The sequence below is a fragment of the Myxocyprinus asiaticus genome, chromosome 32 (genome assembly GCF_019703515.2).
Source record: "Myxocyprinus asiaticus isolate MX2 ecotype Aquarium Trade chromosome 32, UBuf_Myxa_2, whole genome shotgun sequence".
Taxonomy (NCBI): domain Eukaryota; kingdom Metazoa; phylum Chordata; class Actinopteri; order Cypriniformes; family Catostomidae; genus Myxocyprinus; species Myxocyprinus asiaticus.
In genome coordinates this window covers 33,779,373-33,800,000 of record NC_059375.1, presented here as the reverse complement: position 1 = coordinate 33,800,000, position 20,628 = coordinate 33,779,373, and the positions used below count along the sequence as shown (strand labels likewise).

The 20,628-nt window shown below is 37.2% G+C and overlaps 1 protein-coding gene across 6 annotated transcripts in view; it reads right to left on the bottom strand.

Annotated features, from left to right (window-relative positions):
* qki2 (QKI, KH domain containing, RNA binding 2) overlaps positions 1-20,628 on the bottom strand; it is a 54,265-nt gene that overhangs the window by 19,916 nt on the left and 13,721 nt on the right. For all 6 annotated transcript variants that reach the window (XR_007894284.1, XR_007894283.1, XM_051667205.1 and 3 more), the window contains exons 2-3: positions 17,087-17,229; positions 6,153-6,269 (exon numbers count right to left, since the gene is read on the bottom strand). Coding sequence is in view for 4 of the 6 variants with exons in the window: in XM_051667205.1 (XP_051523165.1) it covers positions 6,153-6,269; positions 17,087-17,229 (260 nt within the window). In the remaining 2 variants the exon portion in view is untranslated. The remainder of the gene's footprint in view (positions 1-6,152; positions 6,270-17,086; positions 17,230-20,628) is intronic.

Here is a 20,628-nt window from a genome sequence, read left to right as displayed (position 1 = left end):
AATTCATTTATTTCCTTCTTAGGAAAGAAAACAAAACAATATGTAGCAATATAATGCTTTATTAACATTTTACAAACAAAGCCTTCCACAATATTATGTTAGAAATGCACTAAAATAATCACCAATTCAAGTAACAAACATTTCCCAAAATCTAAGTGGGAGTTTGACTTGAAATAACTAGTCCCCACATAGCTTGCATATTCATTGCAATGGGCATTAAATCTTTTAAACTCTCATCCTCCGCAATATTAATCAGCTGGTACACTGTGGCTATCCGCTTTTCTACAGCAATCGTGAAGCTGCATTCATGATTCGTGTCAGAGCGCCGATTAGAACTCACCATGAAAAGCGCTTGCAGACAAAAACATCTCATTCTGCATTTTGGTGATAGTTAAGATTTGGTGTGCTTCTGTGGTAATGAAAATACACCTTACATAGGCTCAAAAATACTTGATTTCTATCACAAGTCCCATCTGGGATTATTAAGAGCTCCTTTCTCCATCTTTGATCACTGACAGGGAAGTGCTGTCAGAGATTCTTTTATTTATTGAGATAACAACCTCTGTGGCTCTATCACAGGAGAGAGCGTAAACAGTCAACTAGCGTGTTACGACAATACTGCCCATAGAATATCTATGGGACCACTGCGTTATGCTGTTTTATGCTAAGCTTGTAGGCTCTTCTTGGTAGAAGGGCTCTGGTGCTGTTGTGGGTCTGTTTGTGGCAAGTACGTCAGTGTAATGACTCCGGGTGGACACATATGCTGTATTAATGGTAAATGCGTTAATCGCGATTAAGAAAAATGTATACTTTAAGCTTTTTAAATTAATCTCATGTGCTAACGCATTAATTCTGACCGCTCTAGTTAATATTTAACTTTTAAAAGCAAGTAGTAAGATTAATAGCACGTTAATTTTTTCTGTTGTATCAAAATTGGTACTGAGAATTGTGAAATTTCACTGGTAATGGTACTACAAGTAAACTACTGAAATTTTGGTATCATGACATCCCTACCAGGCAGGGACAGTCAGAGAGGAGACTCAAGAAACAAAGATTGAAAAGATTGAAAAATTACTTGGGCTGCCCGCATAAGCGCCATCGATCAACATGTCTGAGCATGTGGACTACCTGCATGGCCACATCCCTAACAAGACTTTATTCAAATGTATTGGACCATTTTTAAGACTTGGAATCAATAGCATATGAGAGTGCAGACCACTTCCTGTGATTGTCCAGTACCCAGTTTCCATGGAAACTTTTCCAAACTCTTATTTCAAGTGTGCTGCTACACATGGGCCTAAAATATCAACAAACACAGACAAGACTGCTTGTCATAGCAACAGTAAGCTTGGAGTCAAATGACTGTCGGTTTATCTCAGGGTTCTGACCTTCAACAGCAGTGACGGTCACCATAGAAACAGGTGGCTCAAGCCCAAGCACTGAGTCTTATTGAATGCATTGTCTCCAGTTTGTTTTTTTCATCACAGCGGGGCTTATGTTTATGACACAGAACTCAGCCCCACAGAACAATCAATTACTGTGAACTCGCTCGCCGCTGCCTGCTTCAAACAATCTCACAGATAGCCTGGGTCTCAAAGGTAAAGTTTGAACAAGTGAAACAAAGACATAGACACCCTAGTCACATCCTTGACCGGGGGACGCAAGTCTCAGATCACAGTAGGTGGCGGTGTATTTGCTAATAAGTGGCTGCCACCTCCTCAGAAGAAAGTAATTAGATGATCAAATATATGCATCCAATAAGTGTACAGACTTGCACACAGCTGGTAACATGCTAATAATAACTGTGACTTTTATAGAGAGTAGAAATCAAAGCTACAGCACAATGCATAGAAGTCTTCTTTCTTTGGCCTACTTTTGATGGGTATGCATTTTTGTGCACAACACAATAAACTGCAACAAAGCTGCTTGCACGATGCACCTAACTATAAAAGCGATACATAATGAGTGAACATTAAAAAGGCATATCCACAAGTATTGACGCTGACAACCACTCCTGGAGTCACGAGTTCGAATCCAGGGTGTGATGAGTGACTCCAGCCAGGTTTCCTAAGTAACCAAATTGGTCCGGTTGCTAGAGAGGGTAGACATGGGGTAACATGGGGTAACCTCCTCATGGTCACTATTATGTGTGGTTCTTGCTCTCAGTGGGGAGTGTGGTGAGTTGTGCGTGGATGCCGCGGAAAATAGCGTGACATCTCCACACGTGCTATGTCTCCGCGGTAATGCGCTCAACAAGCCACGTGATAAGATGCGCGGATTGACGGTCTCAGATGCGGAGGCAACTGAGATTCTTCCTCCGCCACCCGGAGTCACTATGCCACCACAAGGACTTAGGATGCATTGGGGATTGGGCATTCCAAATTGTGGAGAAAAAAAAAAAAAGGCATATCCAAAGCAAGCTATTAATTACAGAGAGTTCACATCAATTCTAAATGATTACAAGCTTTCTCGTAAGGACTCCTGCAACGCAATTCAGCTACAGTGTCACGGCAAAAATAAATTGTGAACTCGCAGTCAGAATTGAATATAATGAAATAAAAAGACTGTGTATTGCGAAATAATGCCAAGACAACTTAACTTTTTATTGCGTTATCTTCGCTGGCTGGGCTCAAAAACAAACATACAGTGTGACCAGTCTGATTCACAGACAAATTACTTTTATAAGTCAGTTCTTTTAATAAATCACTAAGAAAGACTCACAAACTCACAAGTTATCGCTCTGAATCAGTATTACGAATCCTACACTGAATGAAAGCTGGCAGAGTGGTTACAGAATAGAGCGCAACTCTGCCCGCCCACTGTCATAGCTGTCTTGGTTCCGGAAATATTTTTCCCACTTATTTTTTCCATAGGGATTTCTTAAAATACTTCATTGAAGAGCTCTATTCCATGAATCAAACCAATCAGCTCCGAGGTGAATCACAACATCACAAACTTTGATTTGAAGCAAAAAAAGTATTTGAAAAGTGGACAAAAACACACAAGGTAAAATATGATGTATTTAACATCTTTAATGAGGGAATGAACAACAATCTCATGAAGCATTGCAAATTATGTAATCTAATTAAAAATGATGGAAAAATATAAAACTATTGATTTAAAGTTGATTATAGGTATAGAAACAATATGTTTTGATTTGATTGCTAAATAATCAAATATTTGCAAATATACAAGTAGTTTGAGAGTGTAGGGAGACCGACCGTGTTTGCCGTGATTCTCTGATTGGTGGATTTCCACCTCAGGATCATGGGAAGTGTAGTTCTTCACCAGAATTCTTTTTTAAATGAAGATGGAATAACGTGGACTGATGGCTTCAACAGAAGCATATACCATCGATAAATCTCTGATTTCGCGGTAGGTCTGTCTTTAAATGTTTAAAACTTATTGTTAAAAATCTACACACGTATGGAGGAAACAAATAAACTTTTTACTTCCGGAACCAGACTGTTATGCTCTATTAAGATCTGCCTATCTCTCTTGTATTTAAGGTTTGTGAAACTTAAATCATTATAATAACTGACATGTTGTTCATGTGGCAATAGACATTTAACATGTTTTGTTTTTATTTGTATTTTTTTATAAATTATATTTGAATTTCATAAAATAAGGAGGTGGATGGGAGCTCCCCCACTGCAAAAATATAATAATGTAGGTGGTACACTTCCCCCAAACTCAAAAACTCTAAAGCCCCTTTCACACCGTCAGCGATTTTGCTGCTAAAGATGTTGCTAGTCTCTGTACTCCGTGTCACTAGAGGGCGTTCCTACTGCTGTCACTCTAACGTTATTAGTCGGCTGCACAAATGGCCATTGCTTTAGAAAATATGATCACAGATGAGATTTGCTGCTGGTAAAACTAAGATATAATTCTTATTTGACTAGGAATCATTTGTTTTGCATCTAACATTCTGCAGGGGAGAGTGTTTTTATATAAACTGCAGCTGTGCTCAGTGCATCATATCATTGACAAAATGAACAACCTATTAATGTATGAATGAAACTCACTCACAATGCTGATAATTTCTGGTACATGATCCAATTTGATAAGAAATTAGTTTACTTGCTGCTAAATGTATTGTAAATTGCAGCTATGAAAGATGTTTTTATGTATCAATAACACTCAGAATGGCATAAATTTCTGAAATGGTTTTCCAAGCATCATTGTTTTATTATTTCCATGTATGTGGTTACAGGTAGTCGCTGCGTGATATCGCTCTGCATTTGCATAAAGTTAAACTTTTCTCGACTTTGTCGCGCCTCTTGATACACCCACATCCTGTCGCCATCGGTCACTGACGCTCGTGTCACCGGAAGTCGCCAGCTCTCATTGAAAATTAATGGTCTCCTGTTGAATCCAGCGACAAAATCGATGACTGTGTAAACGGGGCTTAATTCATTCCCAACCAACAAATATGCAAACTTTTCACATAATCCGAATTACGGTGTACAGTCTCTAAACAGGCAATTTCTTTACGTGCCATCATAAACATGGCAGTTTTTGTAAAGAGGATTGGTCTTTCATAGGCCCTAACCCTACCATGTGTTTATCACAGAGAATTTGGCAGTTAATCTAATTCAGGAAAGAGAGAGAGAGAGAGAGAGAGAGAGAGAGAGAGAGAGAAAGAGAAAGAGAAAGAGAGAGATATGCAAATGGCATCTCCATTTTACTTCTGGCTTGTTTGTTCGTGGCTGTAACATTCTTATTTTTCTCTCTGGCTTGCTTTGCTACATTTTTCACAGGATTTATGAAGAAACCTACTTTTGCTCTGCTGTCAGAAGTTTCTGAAGTACATCAATTGTTTATAAAGCAATACAAGTTTTGATGGTTTCAAAATCTATATTCAAAAACACTTGGTGAATTTAATTTTGACAAGCTATTATGACAAGTGTCCTTTTAAAAGCAGAACCCTTGTGGCTGCTGCCTGAAAACAATTATGTCAAAGTTGTGGAAACAGCTGAAGTTTAAACTTCCATTTTGATTTGTCTGTTGACGCTTCCTAAACACCTCGTCTGGCTAAGAATGCTGAGCCACCAGTCTGTGTTCCTATCCTGACCAATGAAACAGCCTCTATAAGCATCTCTGTGGTTGGCTGGTGCGATAAATGAGGATTGTGTAATACAGTGAGAAAATGGCACCAAGCCCATTGAAGCACCATGCCCATTGTATTCCATTAATTCCCCATCAGTCTGAATTAGCATTGCAGAGTGAAAAATCTCATCAATGCCTGTAATCCAATATTTTTTATTTTTTATTTTTTTTATGCTCTTAATATTTCATTTGTATGCTTGTGCAGCCAGTGGAAGCTGTTCAGTGAGGAATAAACACAGCACTGGGAAAGTCTCAGACTGATAAAATGAAACAAGTGATGGTTTTTGAGTGATTTCTTTTATGAAATTAGACAGTCTGTGTCTGTGGAAGAGAGATCACTACTTCAGACTTGTGTGTGGGAGTGTGAAACAGGCCTGCAGACTCAAACCAAAGACTGTAGATTATTTTCAAGAGTTGCTAGTGTCTCTTCACTAAGTTTAAAAGCAGACTATATGACATTAAACAAACATTAAGCCAGACACTGCAAGGACGTGAAAGAGCCCTCTCGGAGTTTGAAAAAGAGAAGAGCATTCTCCTTTCTCTAATAGCAATCGTTTCACATCTGCCTCTGCTCTACAGTGGAGAAGGCCATGCAGACTCCATCAGGAATTCCATTAAAATGGAATTGCCAAGATTTTGTCTCCTTCCATTTAGCATCTATTAGTTATGCATTGGCACAAAGGTGGTATATAGTCTTCTTCACTGAAAACCCTGCAGCTAAAATAAAAAGTCTACAAGCCCTTCTGTCCAAGAAAGAGAAAGAGAAACCCATAAATTGTTGAAAGAAAGAAAGAAAGAAAGAAAGAAAGAAAGAAAGAAAGAAAGGAAAAACATTTAAAAAGAAAGTCAAGGGAATGAAAAAGGAAAAAAAGAAAGGGAAAAAGAAAATGTACAGAATTAATAAAAAAGAAAAAGAAAAAGAAAGCAATAAAAGAAAAAAAGGGATGGAAAAGCAAAGATAAGAAAAAAGAAATTGAAAGAATAAACACAAAAATCAAAAGGGGAAAGGAACAAAAAGGGACAGAAAGAAAAGAAAAGCTCACCTTCTTCTTGTCTCTCATTGAGCCTTTGCCTCGCACCATAATCTTGCAGCCTGTCTCTGCTTCCAGTTGTTTGGCTGTCAGGCCACGGGGTCCCAGGATTCTTCCCACAAAATTAAACTGTGAAGAGACATCAAAAAGGTTGTGAAAAGAATAGTTCTTTCAGTGGAAGACATCTGCATTTCACACATTTGTAATGGCTCAATGTTCTTGCCAATATGAAAACAGTATCAACTGGGCATGATGGATTTCTGTCATTGTGCACAAACAATTCATAACTTAACGCAACTATGCGCTGCATTCTCAATGTTGCTACAAGGGACCCTAGAGCAAGCTTAGTGTGAACTGTCTGCTTCTACAGTGTTTTCTCTTTCAGCTCAACTGTCATGGAAGAGCAACAGTTTGAAGAGAACATTGCTGAACAAGTTAAGGTCAATATATTTATAGCCACTTACCTGAATAATAACACATACAGTTTAATGGCACAGACATTTTAATGTAACTCTATCACCCCCTTGAGTATGGAGGTTTGTTCCTGCCACGGTAACTCAAGAACCCACGTTAAGCATGTTCAACTGGACCGCGCATTGGCTATGTGGTGGTCAAGTGCTCAAATTTGCGTTCACATACTTGCATAGAGTATGTTTCAGCCTTTAGCTACTTCTCCTCTTATGTTTCACAGAAGAAAGTCAAACAGGTTTGGAACATGAGGGTGGGTAAATTATGTCAGAATTTTCATATTTTGGTGAAATACCCCTTTAACTATTTCATCAAACTTAGTTTGACTCTAGTTGAAAGAGAACCTTCAAAATCACAGCAGAAAAGGCCAGCATTCTGACTCGTTTTGTGTTTAACCTCAAGGTTAAACACAAAAGCAGACCATCATCCCCTCTGCTAGTGATTGTCCCATATGGAAGCTTTGTCAGTGCTTGAACGTAAACTATGCATGGTAACATAATTGTATAATTCAATCAAAGGGACTTTGTAAAGCCTGGCAGAATGTGTGGAATGTGTAATCCCCCTTTTATTGAAAGGGGAACATCAAGAGACAAAGTGTGGTTTTGGAATGTACCATTTGTTATGGGGAAGCCTCAACAGTCCTCCACCCTATGCCTGCCCTAACACAAGTCACATATAACAAATGTAACCTTTAACAAAGGGGTCAAAAAGTCACATAAACATAAATACCCATAATAGTTAACAGCCAACATGATTTGAAATAGGTGCAAGTTATACAAGATAGTTCACAGGCATTGTACACCAGAGGTGGATGGTGGATTTCTAAAGTAAACAGGCAAAGTACCCTCTCTGCATTCTGATTTTTTAAGTCACATGTAAAGTCATATTCCATTTAATTTGAACATGGTTTCTGTGTTAAAGGCATATAACAAACTATTACATCACACTATCAACAAGCAACCAGTAATCATATTTTTGTATGTTTATATTAAAAGGTGAATACTTTTTTTTTTTTTTTTAACATCAACATCATCTTGGACACTGGATGCAGCATGGTTCAAGCACAATACTTTTCAGTTACAAATTGTAGTTGTAGAAATTCACTTCACAATCAGCCATGATTATTTTAACCCACCATCTGAGTGGTGGTGGCATAGTGGGCTAAAGCACATAACTGGTAATCAGAAGTGTCTGTTGTCCTTGAGCAAGGCACTTAACTCCAGGTTGCTCCAGGGGGACTGTCCCTGTAATAAGTGCACTGTATGGATAAAAGCGTCTGCCAAATGCAGAAATGTAAATGTAACCCATAAGTAAGACAGTGTCCAATTACAGGGCAGTTAGATTGAGTGAGTAGTATTGGGCTGGTCATGTGATTCTAACATGGCAGCCCCCATGAGTGGACCCTCTCCATGTAGAATAAAACAGCTTTTATGAGGTTACTGATAAGACTGTAGTCTTCATCTCATGTGAGTGGTCATGATTTTATACATTTAGTATGTTTCAAAATTACTATTCATGTCTTTGGGAGTAAAACCTTTTTAATGAGGAAAAACAATCATTAAGCGCACCTTTAACATCCAATTTATTAAAACCATGTCACAAAGTCTTTACAAGTTTATGCATAAAAAAAAAAAAATGGCATTGCTTTAAAAACAATAACGTCAATAATACAATAAAAGGTGAAATCTACTGGTGTCACTGGACAGTATTAGTTTGGACAGATGATTGGTTTAGGGCTGTTTACAACAAACATGTTTTGCGTTTCCCTGCGCTGTTTTTAAATTGCTAGACAGACGTTTTTGACCATTGTGATACTTTCAGCTGTTTTTTCGGCGTCTCATACCAGAGCACCACATTCTTTCGACACCTTGTCAAGTTAAAAGAAGTTCAACTTTTAAAAAAGTATCTCGAGACACCTGTGTTCGGTTAGATTTGTCGACTAAGATGTTTTTAGCGCAAGAATGCGTTCGGCCTGAACGGCCCCTTTTTTTATCTAATTTGATAATATCTGTTTTTTTTTTTTGGTTTGTTTTTTAATGGTGGATGTATAGAAGATAATATTTTCTCATTCAAATTTTTAGGAGAAAACTCCCCTGTAAGTAGCTTTATTATCATGGTGCAGTATAAGGGTGTGTGTTCAACAATACTGTCAAGCACCATGGCTATTCTATGCATCATTGGTTGATGACATTCCTCAAAACTCTAAGAAAAAGATATCATACAGTAGCTTAGTCATGCAGTGTAAATTCTAACAGACAGAGTCGATATTATTATTGTGCTAAGGCTCATTTTCTTCCCGCCATGGAGCAGTTTAAGATCTTTCCATACAGGCCCTGCTAAACAAAATTTCTAAATGATGCTCTGTGACATCCAAGAGTCATGGCAAGAGTATTCAGGACTAGACACAACAGCAGGTTCTAGAAAATCACCAGTCAAGCAAATTGAATGACTGGTATAGCTGAGATTTGGCCCCTAGCATGATTTATTGCGGGGCCAGGACATTGTGCTTTTCAGCATTTGCAGGCTGGCGGCAGGGACGCACTTTCAGCATTTAACCTTATCTGTCACAAGGGTAGAGTGATAAGCCAGGCAGCTGCATCTCTCTCAGGGTCACAATGCATTCTCTTCCTTTTAAAGCTCATGTCTTCTCAGGCTGCTCACAGCTGCTGGGGGCCGTGGAGCCTCTGTGCTGTATATTTAGAGCTGAGCTCATAACACTACTGTGTGGATGGCACTGTCTGTCTGCCTGCGTCCTTGTTATTGTAGTTTTGAGAAATGTTTGTACAAGTGTTTGACTTGAAAACTTCTCTGTCTGTATGTTTGTTTACAAGCGTGCCTCTGTTTAATAGTGAGATCACAAAAGTGTGTTGATCTACGTAATTGCACCGACCTAAACAGCTCTTTTATATTTAACGACAGTTTATAGTGACCACTTCTGTCAAGCTCCATAAAAAAATAAAACCACCATAAAAGTAGTCAATACGACTTGTTCTTCTGTATATTCCAAGTGTTCTCAAGCCATACGATACCTTTGTGTCACGAACAGGCCGCAGTTTAACCCATTAACCCAAATCCACCTGTCATTGACATTGTCAAGTGACATTTAATGATGTCTTTTTATTTTGAGGGCTGATGCGAAAGGAAAGATGAGTGAACAACGACTACATTTCTGTCTGCTCACACAAAGATATTGGATTTAGTGCATGAATCATATGGACTACATTTATGGTGCTTTAATGGTGTTATTTTGTCAGTTTTAGTGCTTGACACTCTTCTTGAATGACAAAGCGCTACTGTATGTAAAGATTGTTCAAAACTTCTTCTTTTGTGTTACACAGAAAAAATAAAAGCATACAAGTTAGGAATGACATGTGGGCGAGTAAATAAGGACTGAATTGTCCTTTTTGGGTGAACTATTCCTTTAACCTCGTGCGACCCTGCGTGGATGTTGGATTTTGGCTTCGCTATACGGAACGCATAATTTAAATTAATTTATCTCATTTCACTTTGGGCTGTCAGTAAAGGGTTAAAGTTTTGACGCACGGAGTCATGTGACAAAATAACATGGCGCTGATCACAGCGAAGTTAGTCTTTGGGTGAAACGCTCAACATCTGGTAAGAAACCTAATTAAGTTTGTACATTGAAACCTTATGAGTCTCTAGTTTCATCCAATATGCCATTTTTAAAATTTTAGTGATATATCGCGAAACGCCACGCTGCTAAACACAATGCACACTAATGTGTACTTTAGCGTAGTACTGTGTACTTTGCATTCTCACAATAAGAATCAATGGCTTCATCCAAAAGCTGAAAAATGTTGCTTTCAGAGGATTTATACGGAGTTAGGATGAAAATAAGGTGCATTTCAAACTGTTCTGAGACAAGTGCAGGCAGACAGACAGCACACTGGAGGTTATGTTATTCACTAAATAAGTAGCATTCTTCACTATGCAGCTAAGTGCATTCACTCCTAAAATCCAACCAAAAGTTCAGTTTCAGGCCACAGATGATGTTTAGACCACTCAACGGGTTTGGCAGACAAGGTACAATGCTAATCAGAACATAGGTTCAGAATTTATAATGTATCATTTTTTTTAACATGGTTGGCAGTGATTGGATGATGCAGGCCATTACTTTGAATCAGAATTAATTATGCTAATTTCTGATGTAATGTCTGTAACGTCTCAAAAACATGAATAACCAACACTCCTGGAAACAAACAATTTGATTAAAAAAATCTGAATTCTATAGCTTGGTATTATTTATGTATTATTTAAAATTTCACAACTTAGTCCTGCTGTCAACATTTGTTGCCATAAATTTTTAGGAAAACTATTTGCTCTAGATTTATTTATTTTTTTGTATGTTTATAAGGTGCTACTAGTTACAAATCAAAAAAGGAAACAGCAGTCACGCTCGGGTCTCAGGAGGTTAAATAACAAAGAAACCACAAAATGCTAATGAAATGCTAAAGTAACTCATTTATAAAATCCATCTGAAGTGCGCAACTCTCAACAAAAAACTACGAAGCATTGGACAAATCTCATTACCACCCAATAGCTAAAGGGAAAAGAGTGGGAAGCGAATGACAGAATGAGAATCACTCCGAACGATCATAGAGCCAGTGAAAGCATGTGGAATGGAAAACTAATCATAATACCACCACCTCGTCGTCAAAATTCACATTTGTTTTCACACGGACTTCACTGTCAGGGATAATGTTCTAGAATTCTCTCCAAAAGAGGCGGGCAACAGAGGGCAGAGAGGCCAGTGGCCTGTGTCTTTCACTCCTACTTGGCGCGGATGGTGGCAGCCCTGACAGGTTCTTGCGGGATTATTGGAACCCTGGTTGTATTACAGGGGAGCAATTCCACTTTCAAAACAAGCTTGTTGATTGACAACCACAGATAAGATGATGATTTGTTGAGCCCCTAAATGATCTATAACAGAAAACGACCAACAATGTGTAAAGACCAAAGTATTTGTATTTTTTTTTTTTTTAAAGGTGTGGAGGCAAACCAGTACATAAAAAAATAAACAACCGGGCTCAACAATAAGGATGTTTTTAAGTTTGTACATTCCAGTGATCTTATATTTGTTGATTGTCTACATGTGTTTTCATGTAAATATGTCATTATCTAGCAGGATAGCATTAATGAGGTTTTGATAAAATTGCTAAACTTGTGATAGTCTTGGAGACATCAGTTGGAATGGGTTGAAAATTATAAACAAAATAAATAATGTTTAGCACCATATGCCATAATTTTTCAGCAAAAGTACTCATGAAGTTTTTCATTAGTTTACATTCTAGCCAGTGTCAGAAATTAACTTTTAAATTAAAGGGCAATATTTGCCCACTGGATTTTATTTTCAGGGGCATTTATTACCTTTATGAGGCCATCATTTTTTCTAATCATTTAAAACAAACTCAGCTCTAAATCTAATGTAATCTGTTTATGTCAAATACTTCAATCTATTCATTAATACAAATTCTCAAGATCAAGAATTTATTACCTCTTACCCTAAGAATTAATAAACAATTAAATTAAATTAATGTTTTGTGCCATAATATGTATAACTAGGGCTATAATAAAATATTAAGAACTATATCAGATCTTACAAATAAAAAAACAGAACAATTCATTACAAAGGCATTTTTTTTTTTTTAATTTCTGGGAAATTTATCTAATTTTTGTGCCTTTCTTTTCCCTGAGCTTCCCTAAATATGACCCTAATTAGCTGTAAAATTTCAAGCTATTAGTGCAAATAAAAAAAATAAATAGAAAAAATAATTTATTGCAGTTTTTTTTTTAAATTTTTTAAACAAAACTGTGTTCAATGAAAAATACGTTTTTCTGAAACTTCTAAAAATATGTTGCTAAAAAAATGTAATGAATCATTGCTCATGGTAAGACCAGTAAAAATGTTGGCAGGGAACGTAAAATTCTGAAATCTGAAAAATCCTTATTGTTGAGCCCTGAATAATCTTGAAATATTGCACACGAATGCACCCCACTGGGGTCGGTGGTGTGTTGTTTTAAATTACTTTGTTGCTTTATGAAGTTTGTGACCTCAATAAGTCATTCAACAATGGGAAATTCTGAGCAGGTTGTCAAAATGTATCACATTTTAATATGATGTTCCTCTGTGTTGTCATCCATCAGACTAATCTGTTCAAAGGCTTTACTTCCTTCAAAACATGTTTACTTGAACAGACTTTTGCATCTTTTATTTTTCTTACCCATTTGCAAATATTTTTCTTGTTTTAAGCTTATATTCTTTTTCATATACTTTTCAAACAAGTTAATTGCGTAGTAGTAAGTTGGGTTTCACCCTTATATTGAAGTCAATGCAGAGAGGTTAATTATAACTAAATGAGAGATAAAGAGAGGAGCCTCTGTTGCACATCTCTCATTCAAACTTGATTAACCCTGACCCTACTATCCCTCTTATCAGCTCTTTAAAGACCCTGTGAAATCAAACTGAAAGTCTTGCTGCTTTTAATCCATATGTATTAGCTTTAGGGTCATCTATATGCCAATGTACTAATTAATTTTCAGAAGTTATAAGCATTTAAATTCTGCAGTCTCGCTCTTCCGGCTAGAAAGACGCATTCAAATCATGACGTCAAACGTACTAAAGAAATTTTGTCCAATCAAATGCGTTCTAGAATGAAATGGCACCCACCCTCTTTAATCTGCTCACCGAACATGGCTGTGTTCTCACCAGTGCTGATGGTTCCTTCGCAGGGCACTTCAAAGAGAGCACAATCCATGTTGTGGGGTCTTTCCAAACAGAATTTCCAATAATGATCACTGTAGAAGTGAGTTGTGACTGACCGTTATAACCTTTCAGCCCCCTGAAGCCCTCAGAGTGGAGAGTAATTGTCTTTGAAGGGAACAGGGCATAGGGACTATCACTTCAGATTGGAATGAACTCGCAGGAGTTAAGCGTTGAAAGTGACTGGAATTTATATTTAATGCAGTGGTTTTTCAGAGGTTTCTTGGGATGTACATCAAGAGTACGTTTTTTTTTTGCTCTTTCTATTTAGTGTAATTCAAAACATTGACATGTTGTAATGTTCTATTTGCTTGTTTCTGATTCATTTTCATGACCTGCACAACAGCTTCTGCCTCATCATTAGTGAAGTCCGCGATGCGCTGTTTTTGTTTTTCACAGGGTTTGACTGATCATTGTTCGGATCTCAAGTCAGTGGAAAAGCAGCCGAACTAGGTTGAGATCGCTCAGTTTCTATACAGTTTCACTCTCTAACAGCAGCACGATGGACAGAGGAATGTGTGTGTGTGTGTGTCTTTATGACTGCGCTTATTGGCTATTTTAACAAATGACATGAGCCCCTCAACAAGTCCCACCCCAACGTCATGTTTCAGTAGGAAATACGTCAACAGTGCAAAGTAAGCTGTGCTTTTCAAGATTAAGATTGTGGAAACATGCGAGACGACAGCATGAAACACTTCTCTGTCTACTTCCAATCTCTTCAACTTTGCCTCAACTCCAAACCCAGATCAAACGGGCCACATAATCACCCACTGAGTATGTACTGCTTTATTGAGTGCACCCCACAAATATTTCAGATTCGGCTCCTCGTGTAATCCACTCTGAAGTCTGATCACTGTTTCTGCTTAAATTACGATTTCAGAGAGAAGCGTGAAAGTTGTCCTTGCCTAGGATTCGACAGTCATGATGTATTTAAATAATAAGCAGGACAGGCTGCGAGTTTCCAAATAATGCCCACTCACACAGTATAAAGCAATATTTATCATGCTTATTGTCTTTTGATTATTTCTTTCCTAGTAGAGTGAGATAATTGGATCATTCTGCTGCAGGCTTCTCTTTCTGCCTTGAGTCAAGACAACAGAAGTGAGAAAATCAAAGTGCAAATAACAAAATGTTTGCCCCTGGGGATCCACCTGCGATAACAGACTTCCTTCGTGGACATATTTCTTCATTTCTGTTTTTTGACAAATTTACAAAACCCATTTAAAGGTGGACTGTGCAATTTCTGTGGCACTAGCTTCCGCAACTGGAATTGCAAAACAGTGATGACAGTTTTCAGACAGGTCTCTCAAACACTCCCCACCATCAGGTATTCCCCACCCCAAACTCACAGCATTGGTTTGCACCCAATGTTGCCCTGTAGGGCTGTTCAAGCAAGGAGATCTCATGAGAATTCGTATGTATTCTTATGTAAAATTTGGTTCTAGTAAACGTACATTCTCTTACGTTTGCATAGACACTGAAACATACAATACTGAGAGCATCTAAACCTCATAATTTTATGTATTAACACCTATAGAAACGTACAAATGTTTACGTGTACTGTATGAAATGATTAATATTGAATTCATAGAATTAATCAGTTAATTACATTTAATTTATAATCAGTGAGATTAGTTAAATGCCATCAGATTTAATGCAGTTGACATTATAATATGATATTTTAACGGTTTCAGTCAGTTCTGTGTGATTTCTGCTGCCCTATACAATGTTTTAAAGAATTATATCACTTTAACCAAGACTACACTTTCAATTGTTAAAATGAATAAAACTCTGTAATCGATTAATCATTTATTAAGCATTTAATTTTATTTTTGTTTGCCACGGGACACAAAAGGAGTTCAGAATATGCCAAAACACAAAATTGCACCATAAAACAATAATAAAATTAATCCATAAATTTGTTAGCTATAATCCAAATCTTCAGATTGCTTTCTGTGAAGAACAGACCCAAGCCTTTTATTCGACAATCTCCATCTGACATAACGGTGTTGCGCCCGCCGTACCCGCCAACCTGCATTGGTTGGTTTCGTTTTCAAAATTAAAAAACTGCTGCCTCAAGAAGCATTACGACCACCGGTTTTACGGCAGTTATGTCGCATGCTCGTTGTTTTTCAAGTGTCTCATGACCATTTGCGACTGCCGTATATTGCGATGTATATGTTTGAATGAGATATGACAGTGCTGTTACGGTGTGCATCAGGAAAAGATTAACAGCGATTAATAATTTAAATTCTACTCTCCTCCTCACACAAAGCTATTGTATGCCGTCAGGGAGTACACTGGATGCAGCGCATCACCCTTTGGACTACTTTTTTTTACTTTATGATTTATTTTATTTTTTTTACACGATGATTTATTTTACTGAATAAATCATCGTGATGAACTTTATCTGTGTTTAAGATAAATTTATTTGCTTAATAAATGGTTATGATTAGGTTTAGGAGTAGGTGTGGGATTAGCCGCTGTAAAATATATATAAATTACTATATTGTAACAAAAATGATTGCTACTGTACATTAATCTACTTGTTAAATGTTTTTATATAGTTGAAAAGTGGTTATGTTTAGAGGTTTGTGTATTCAAATATATTTGTAATGGATTTGTCAATATTTTACGTTTCTAAAGCTGTAAATAAAATAAAAAAAATACGTTTTAGATGCTTTCAAAAGTCCATTTCGTACATTTTATTGTCTATTCAAACATAACGTACAAACATGTATGTTTAAAGGTTACAAATATTAACGTACAAATAGCTACCTATATTAATGAGATCAGGCTGGTTCAGGACACTCAAACAAAAATAGAAACATTTTAGCACCACAGAGCCACAGTGTTTACACTTTCTGGGGGATATACAAATGGTTACTTGTACTTGTTGCTTATTTATAGTTGTCTCTGCATATACAACTGGGATAGGAGAAAGTATTTTACTTTTTTTTATTATTAGAGACATGACCTTTAGCACTAATAAATATCTCTACATCATGCACTGATCAGATTGTAAGTGCATTTTAAGTCCACATAAAACACATTACTATAAAGGAAAAGCCTGTTTCTTTGCATTAATATTCCAGTAATACCATGAATGTGGCATTAATTTTATCCAGATACAAATCTGCTGTAAAGCAGCTATAACTGAGCATGATGTTCCTCTTGATGTTGTATGACCGGAGCAATATGCACCTGACGTTTTCTTATCGATAAATCTTCTGCTTTTCTTTGAAATGATCATATGCAAATTTAAAGGTGATGCATGTAATTTTTTGCTAAAATACTTTCTCCCAACTCATTTTAATTTGCATGGACACTTTTTAATTAAGCCATTCATTGAATTCACCAAAACGTGTGCAAAAACACTATTGAGCTTTAAATTGTATTGCTCCATTTTATTTCAACAACCCAACATGGCAACATTAACTTAACCAATGGTGGGAGACTGGGGCAGGACAACCAATAGCACGGCTTAAGTTGTAGAAATTAGGCCTATACATGGCACCTTTAAAACAAACCATTGGCGTCAAGGTGTTTGATTCTGAAGAAAACATACCCGCTACATTTGATATATTTAGATATAAAATGTATAAATTTTACATCTATACAAAAGTTTCAGTAACTGACCAACCAAAAAATATACTCTAGAGAAATTTCTACTTTGGAAGAGTAAAGTAACACTCACATCTGGGTACTCTTTGACAGGCACATAGAGTTTCTCTTGGAGTTGTGCAATGGGCCCCACAGCATCCGGGAGCTCCGATGTTCTTTTGTCTGTGCTGCCGTTCATTGTGTCATTGTACATGTCCTTCCGTACCCGTCCAATCTCTGCCAAACAGACACATTACAAACTCAATTATACAAAAGCATGCGGAGAATTAAGCCCCGGAGAGCGTGAGAGAGAATGATTTAAAACTAGAAAAGGTTACAGCAAAAAATGCTTAAGGTAAAACATCTCACAGAGGCAAACCTCCAGAAAGATCATGCCAGCTAAGTCACCACATGAATACTTTCTGCAAAGCAATAAATGTGCAAAGTGCTCACAAATAACGGTTTTACATTCTCTACACAGTTTAATCTGAGAGTAACACATGGCTAATCTAGGAAGCAATAAAGTTTGCATTAGTGATGAGTCACAATGGTCGACTAGTCGATAAGGCAGACTAGTTTGTCTTTTTTATATTTGCATATATACTGTATACACACACACACACACACACACACACACACACACACACACACACACACACACACACAGTACAGTATACGTTCATATGTTTGCATGGTAAAACCCTCTTGGAAAAGTTCTTTAAATCTGTAACACTTAAAAGACATGTTTTTGGATGTTTTTTGCCCATTATGAAAAACTTTGCTGTTGTTTTCAATGTTCCACCATAAGCATTGTGTTTTTTAAGAAAGCCTTTCCAGTTAAAACAAATCATACAACTTTTAAAACTTATAGGACTTACTTTCTTCTGTGGAACACTACAGTAGATTGTAGGCAGAATGTTAGCCTCAGTCACCGTTCATTTTCATTGTATGGAAAAAAGATGCAATGAAAGTGAATGGTGACTGAGGCTAACATTCTGCCCAACATCTCCTTTTGTGTTCCACTGAAGACAGAAAATCACAAGTGTTTGGAACAACATGAGCGGGAGTGAATGATGAGTCATTCAGGCAACCCACAGGCTAGTCAATTTTGAAAATATGTCCTTAAAAGCTATAAATATGTATATTCCTCACAAATAGCAGTGTTAATATTCTCTAGACAGTTTAATTGGAGTGTAACACATGGCTGATCTATGAAGCAATAAACTTTGCATCTATCTTCAAAAAAAGAAACTACTTAGTTGCATGAACTCATCAGGAGTTTTGTGAGTTATTTTTAACAATTTAATTCAAATACAACTCCTTAAGGGCATGAGAGCCCAGCCAGCCATGGAGAGACGCACCATGATGTGCATTCACAAAGAGTGGTTCAGACACCAGGCCCTTTGAATGCTCTCTGGTCCAAACCATGGAATTCCAAAGAGACCAGCTTAAAAGACTGAAGCGATGATTATTATTTAACAAAGGCTCTTTGGAGGATATTGGGAAGATGCAGAAGTATATTTTAATAGATTTACACTGATGTACAATATGGTTCAAAATGACAACATCAAAGCCCGCCCCAGGCCTGCAGATTAATGTGACCCTAATATAACCCTGAGCGGAGCCAGCTGTAGCCCGTTCGGCTCCCATAGGATCCTCAGAGCAAAGTAACGAACCTCAACTAGATCTGACAAGCAATAACTCAGTGGTACTCAGCGGGCTGTCTTTCCTCTGAACTCCACCCCCACTGATGCCACCACCCACACCCAGTCCCAAAGAATGAGCGGGGCTGATTTCATGAGCATTAAGGCTGTCAAATTAAACTTAGAATATTTGTCGAATTTAAGATAAAAATGCACATTCAAAAGCTAAAATGAGCATTCGCAGATGACTCGAGACGTGTTTTAAAGCTTGAATTTCCTTTTAAATTGACACAGCGTCTAAAAAATGCATCGTCACTGCACGAGACACTGAAAAAAAAGTGTGACCCAACGCAACGGTCAGAGAAGTCCATCTAGCACATGCTTACATAGAAAAAGATGGACGCGTTCAGAGTCAACAGCCCCTAGAGTTGGAGGTCTCTGGTGGTCGTGTCTTCGCTATGCCTTGCACTCTTATCAGCATCTCGCAACATAAGCATTAAGGCACATACATACAACTGTATTTAATGAAAAACACTGTAGATGCCAGTATTATGAAGCTTGAATTCGTGGTAGAACTATGGCACTGGTATAGGCTACTGTGCAACACCAAGTTAAAATGGAACCATCAATTGAAGCGTTTCTTTTCTCATTTAAATGTTCTTTGCTATAAACAATCGCTACAACACAGAGCGGATTGGTCTATGTTGATTTGTTGCAGCCTCTTGTGGACATAGGAGACAATGTCGATTTTAAAATCAGAGGTCTTGTAGATTTTTCCCCTTACCTGAAATAATGTCTTTAAAATTCAAATACAATTAAAATGTTGGTAATATTTCAGTGAAAAATTCGAATTTATATCTAGGCCATGTTGACAGCCCTAATGAGCATGTCTCTTTAGGCATCAAGTAACTGAATGCAAGTAAGCACACTTACACTCAATTACGGACAACACATGCTCTTGGCATAGGCCCATCTGATCATTTGCTCGAATCTTGCTACAGAATTCCAAAACAAAGCTTTCTGTGATCTACATTGTCTATTAGAACTGCTTTCATCAGTATGCACACATATGCATTTAGAATAAAGATGAAAAACAGCCTCAAGTTAACTCACTTATATGATGCCAACAATGAAAAGCAAATCTAAAAATATAAAGGCATTTAAAAGCTTTTAGCAGTTAAAAAGTGAATAAATGACACATTTGGACCTTTTTAGTTGTATAATTGGTCAATGTGTGATTATTTTTTTTTTTTAATTGTATTTATTTATCACACATTATACATTTGCACATATACAGTGAAATTCTTTTTTTCACATATCCCAGCTAAGCTGGGGTCAGAGTGCAGGGTCAGCCATGATACAGCACCCCTGAAGCAGTGGCATCTTGGCAGTACTGGGGCTTGAACCCCTGACTTTCTGATCAGTAACCCAGAGCCTTAACCGCTGAGCCACCACTGCCCCTAAAAACAGATTAAACAGCCAGTCAGTTTATATTAGATTTTGTCTTACTCCACAGCTTAAAATTTCAACAGTCTTGACACTTAAAACTAAGTATGACCTATCACTTCAGTTGATAACTGATCCCCCACACCCTGATGCGAGTTGCAGCTTTTAGTATTTTAAAAAATAAATAAAATAAAAATGACCTTGCTTTTAGCTAGAAAAGGCCTTGGGTTGAAATAGCTGTTTAATACAATAGCTGTTTGGTTCGTCTGATTTGAAAGAGAGAGAAAAAAAAAAACACTTTTAACTGAGAAACTTTTAACACTTTTCAGAGAAAATACATAAATGTTGAGATATCAGATAGCTAAATAACAAGGCTTAATAAAAGAGACATCAGTTAAAATACTGCTGTTTGTTTTTACCATAAATGTACTGTAACTCCACACAGTAGAACTGAAGTGACATACAGTATAAGGTGACATATAATTTCCACCCCCAGTTAGGCTGGTATTTAGCACAACCTTCAAGGGCACTAAAAACAAACATTACA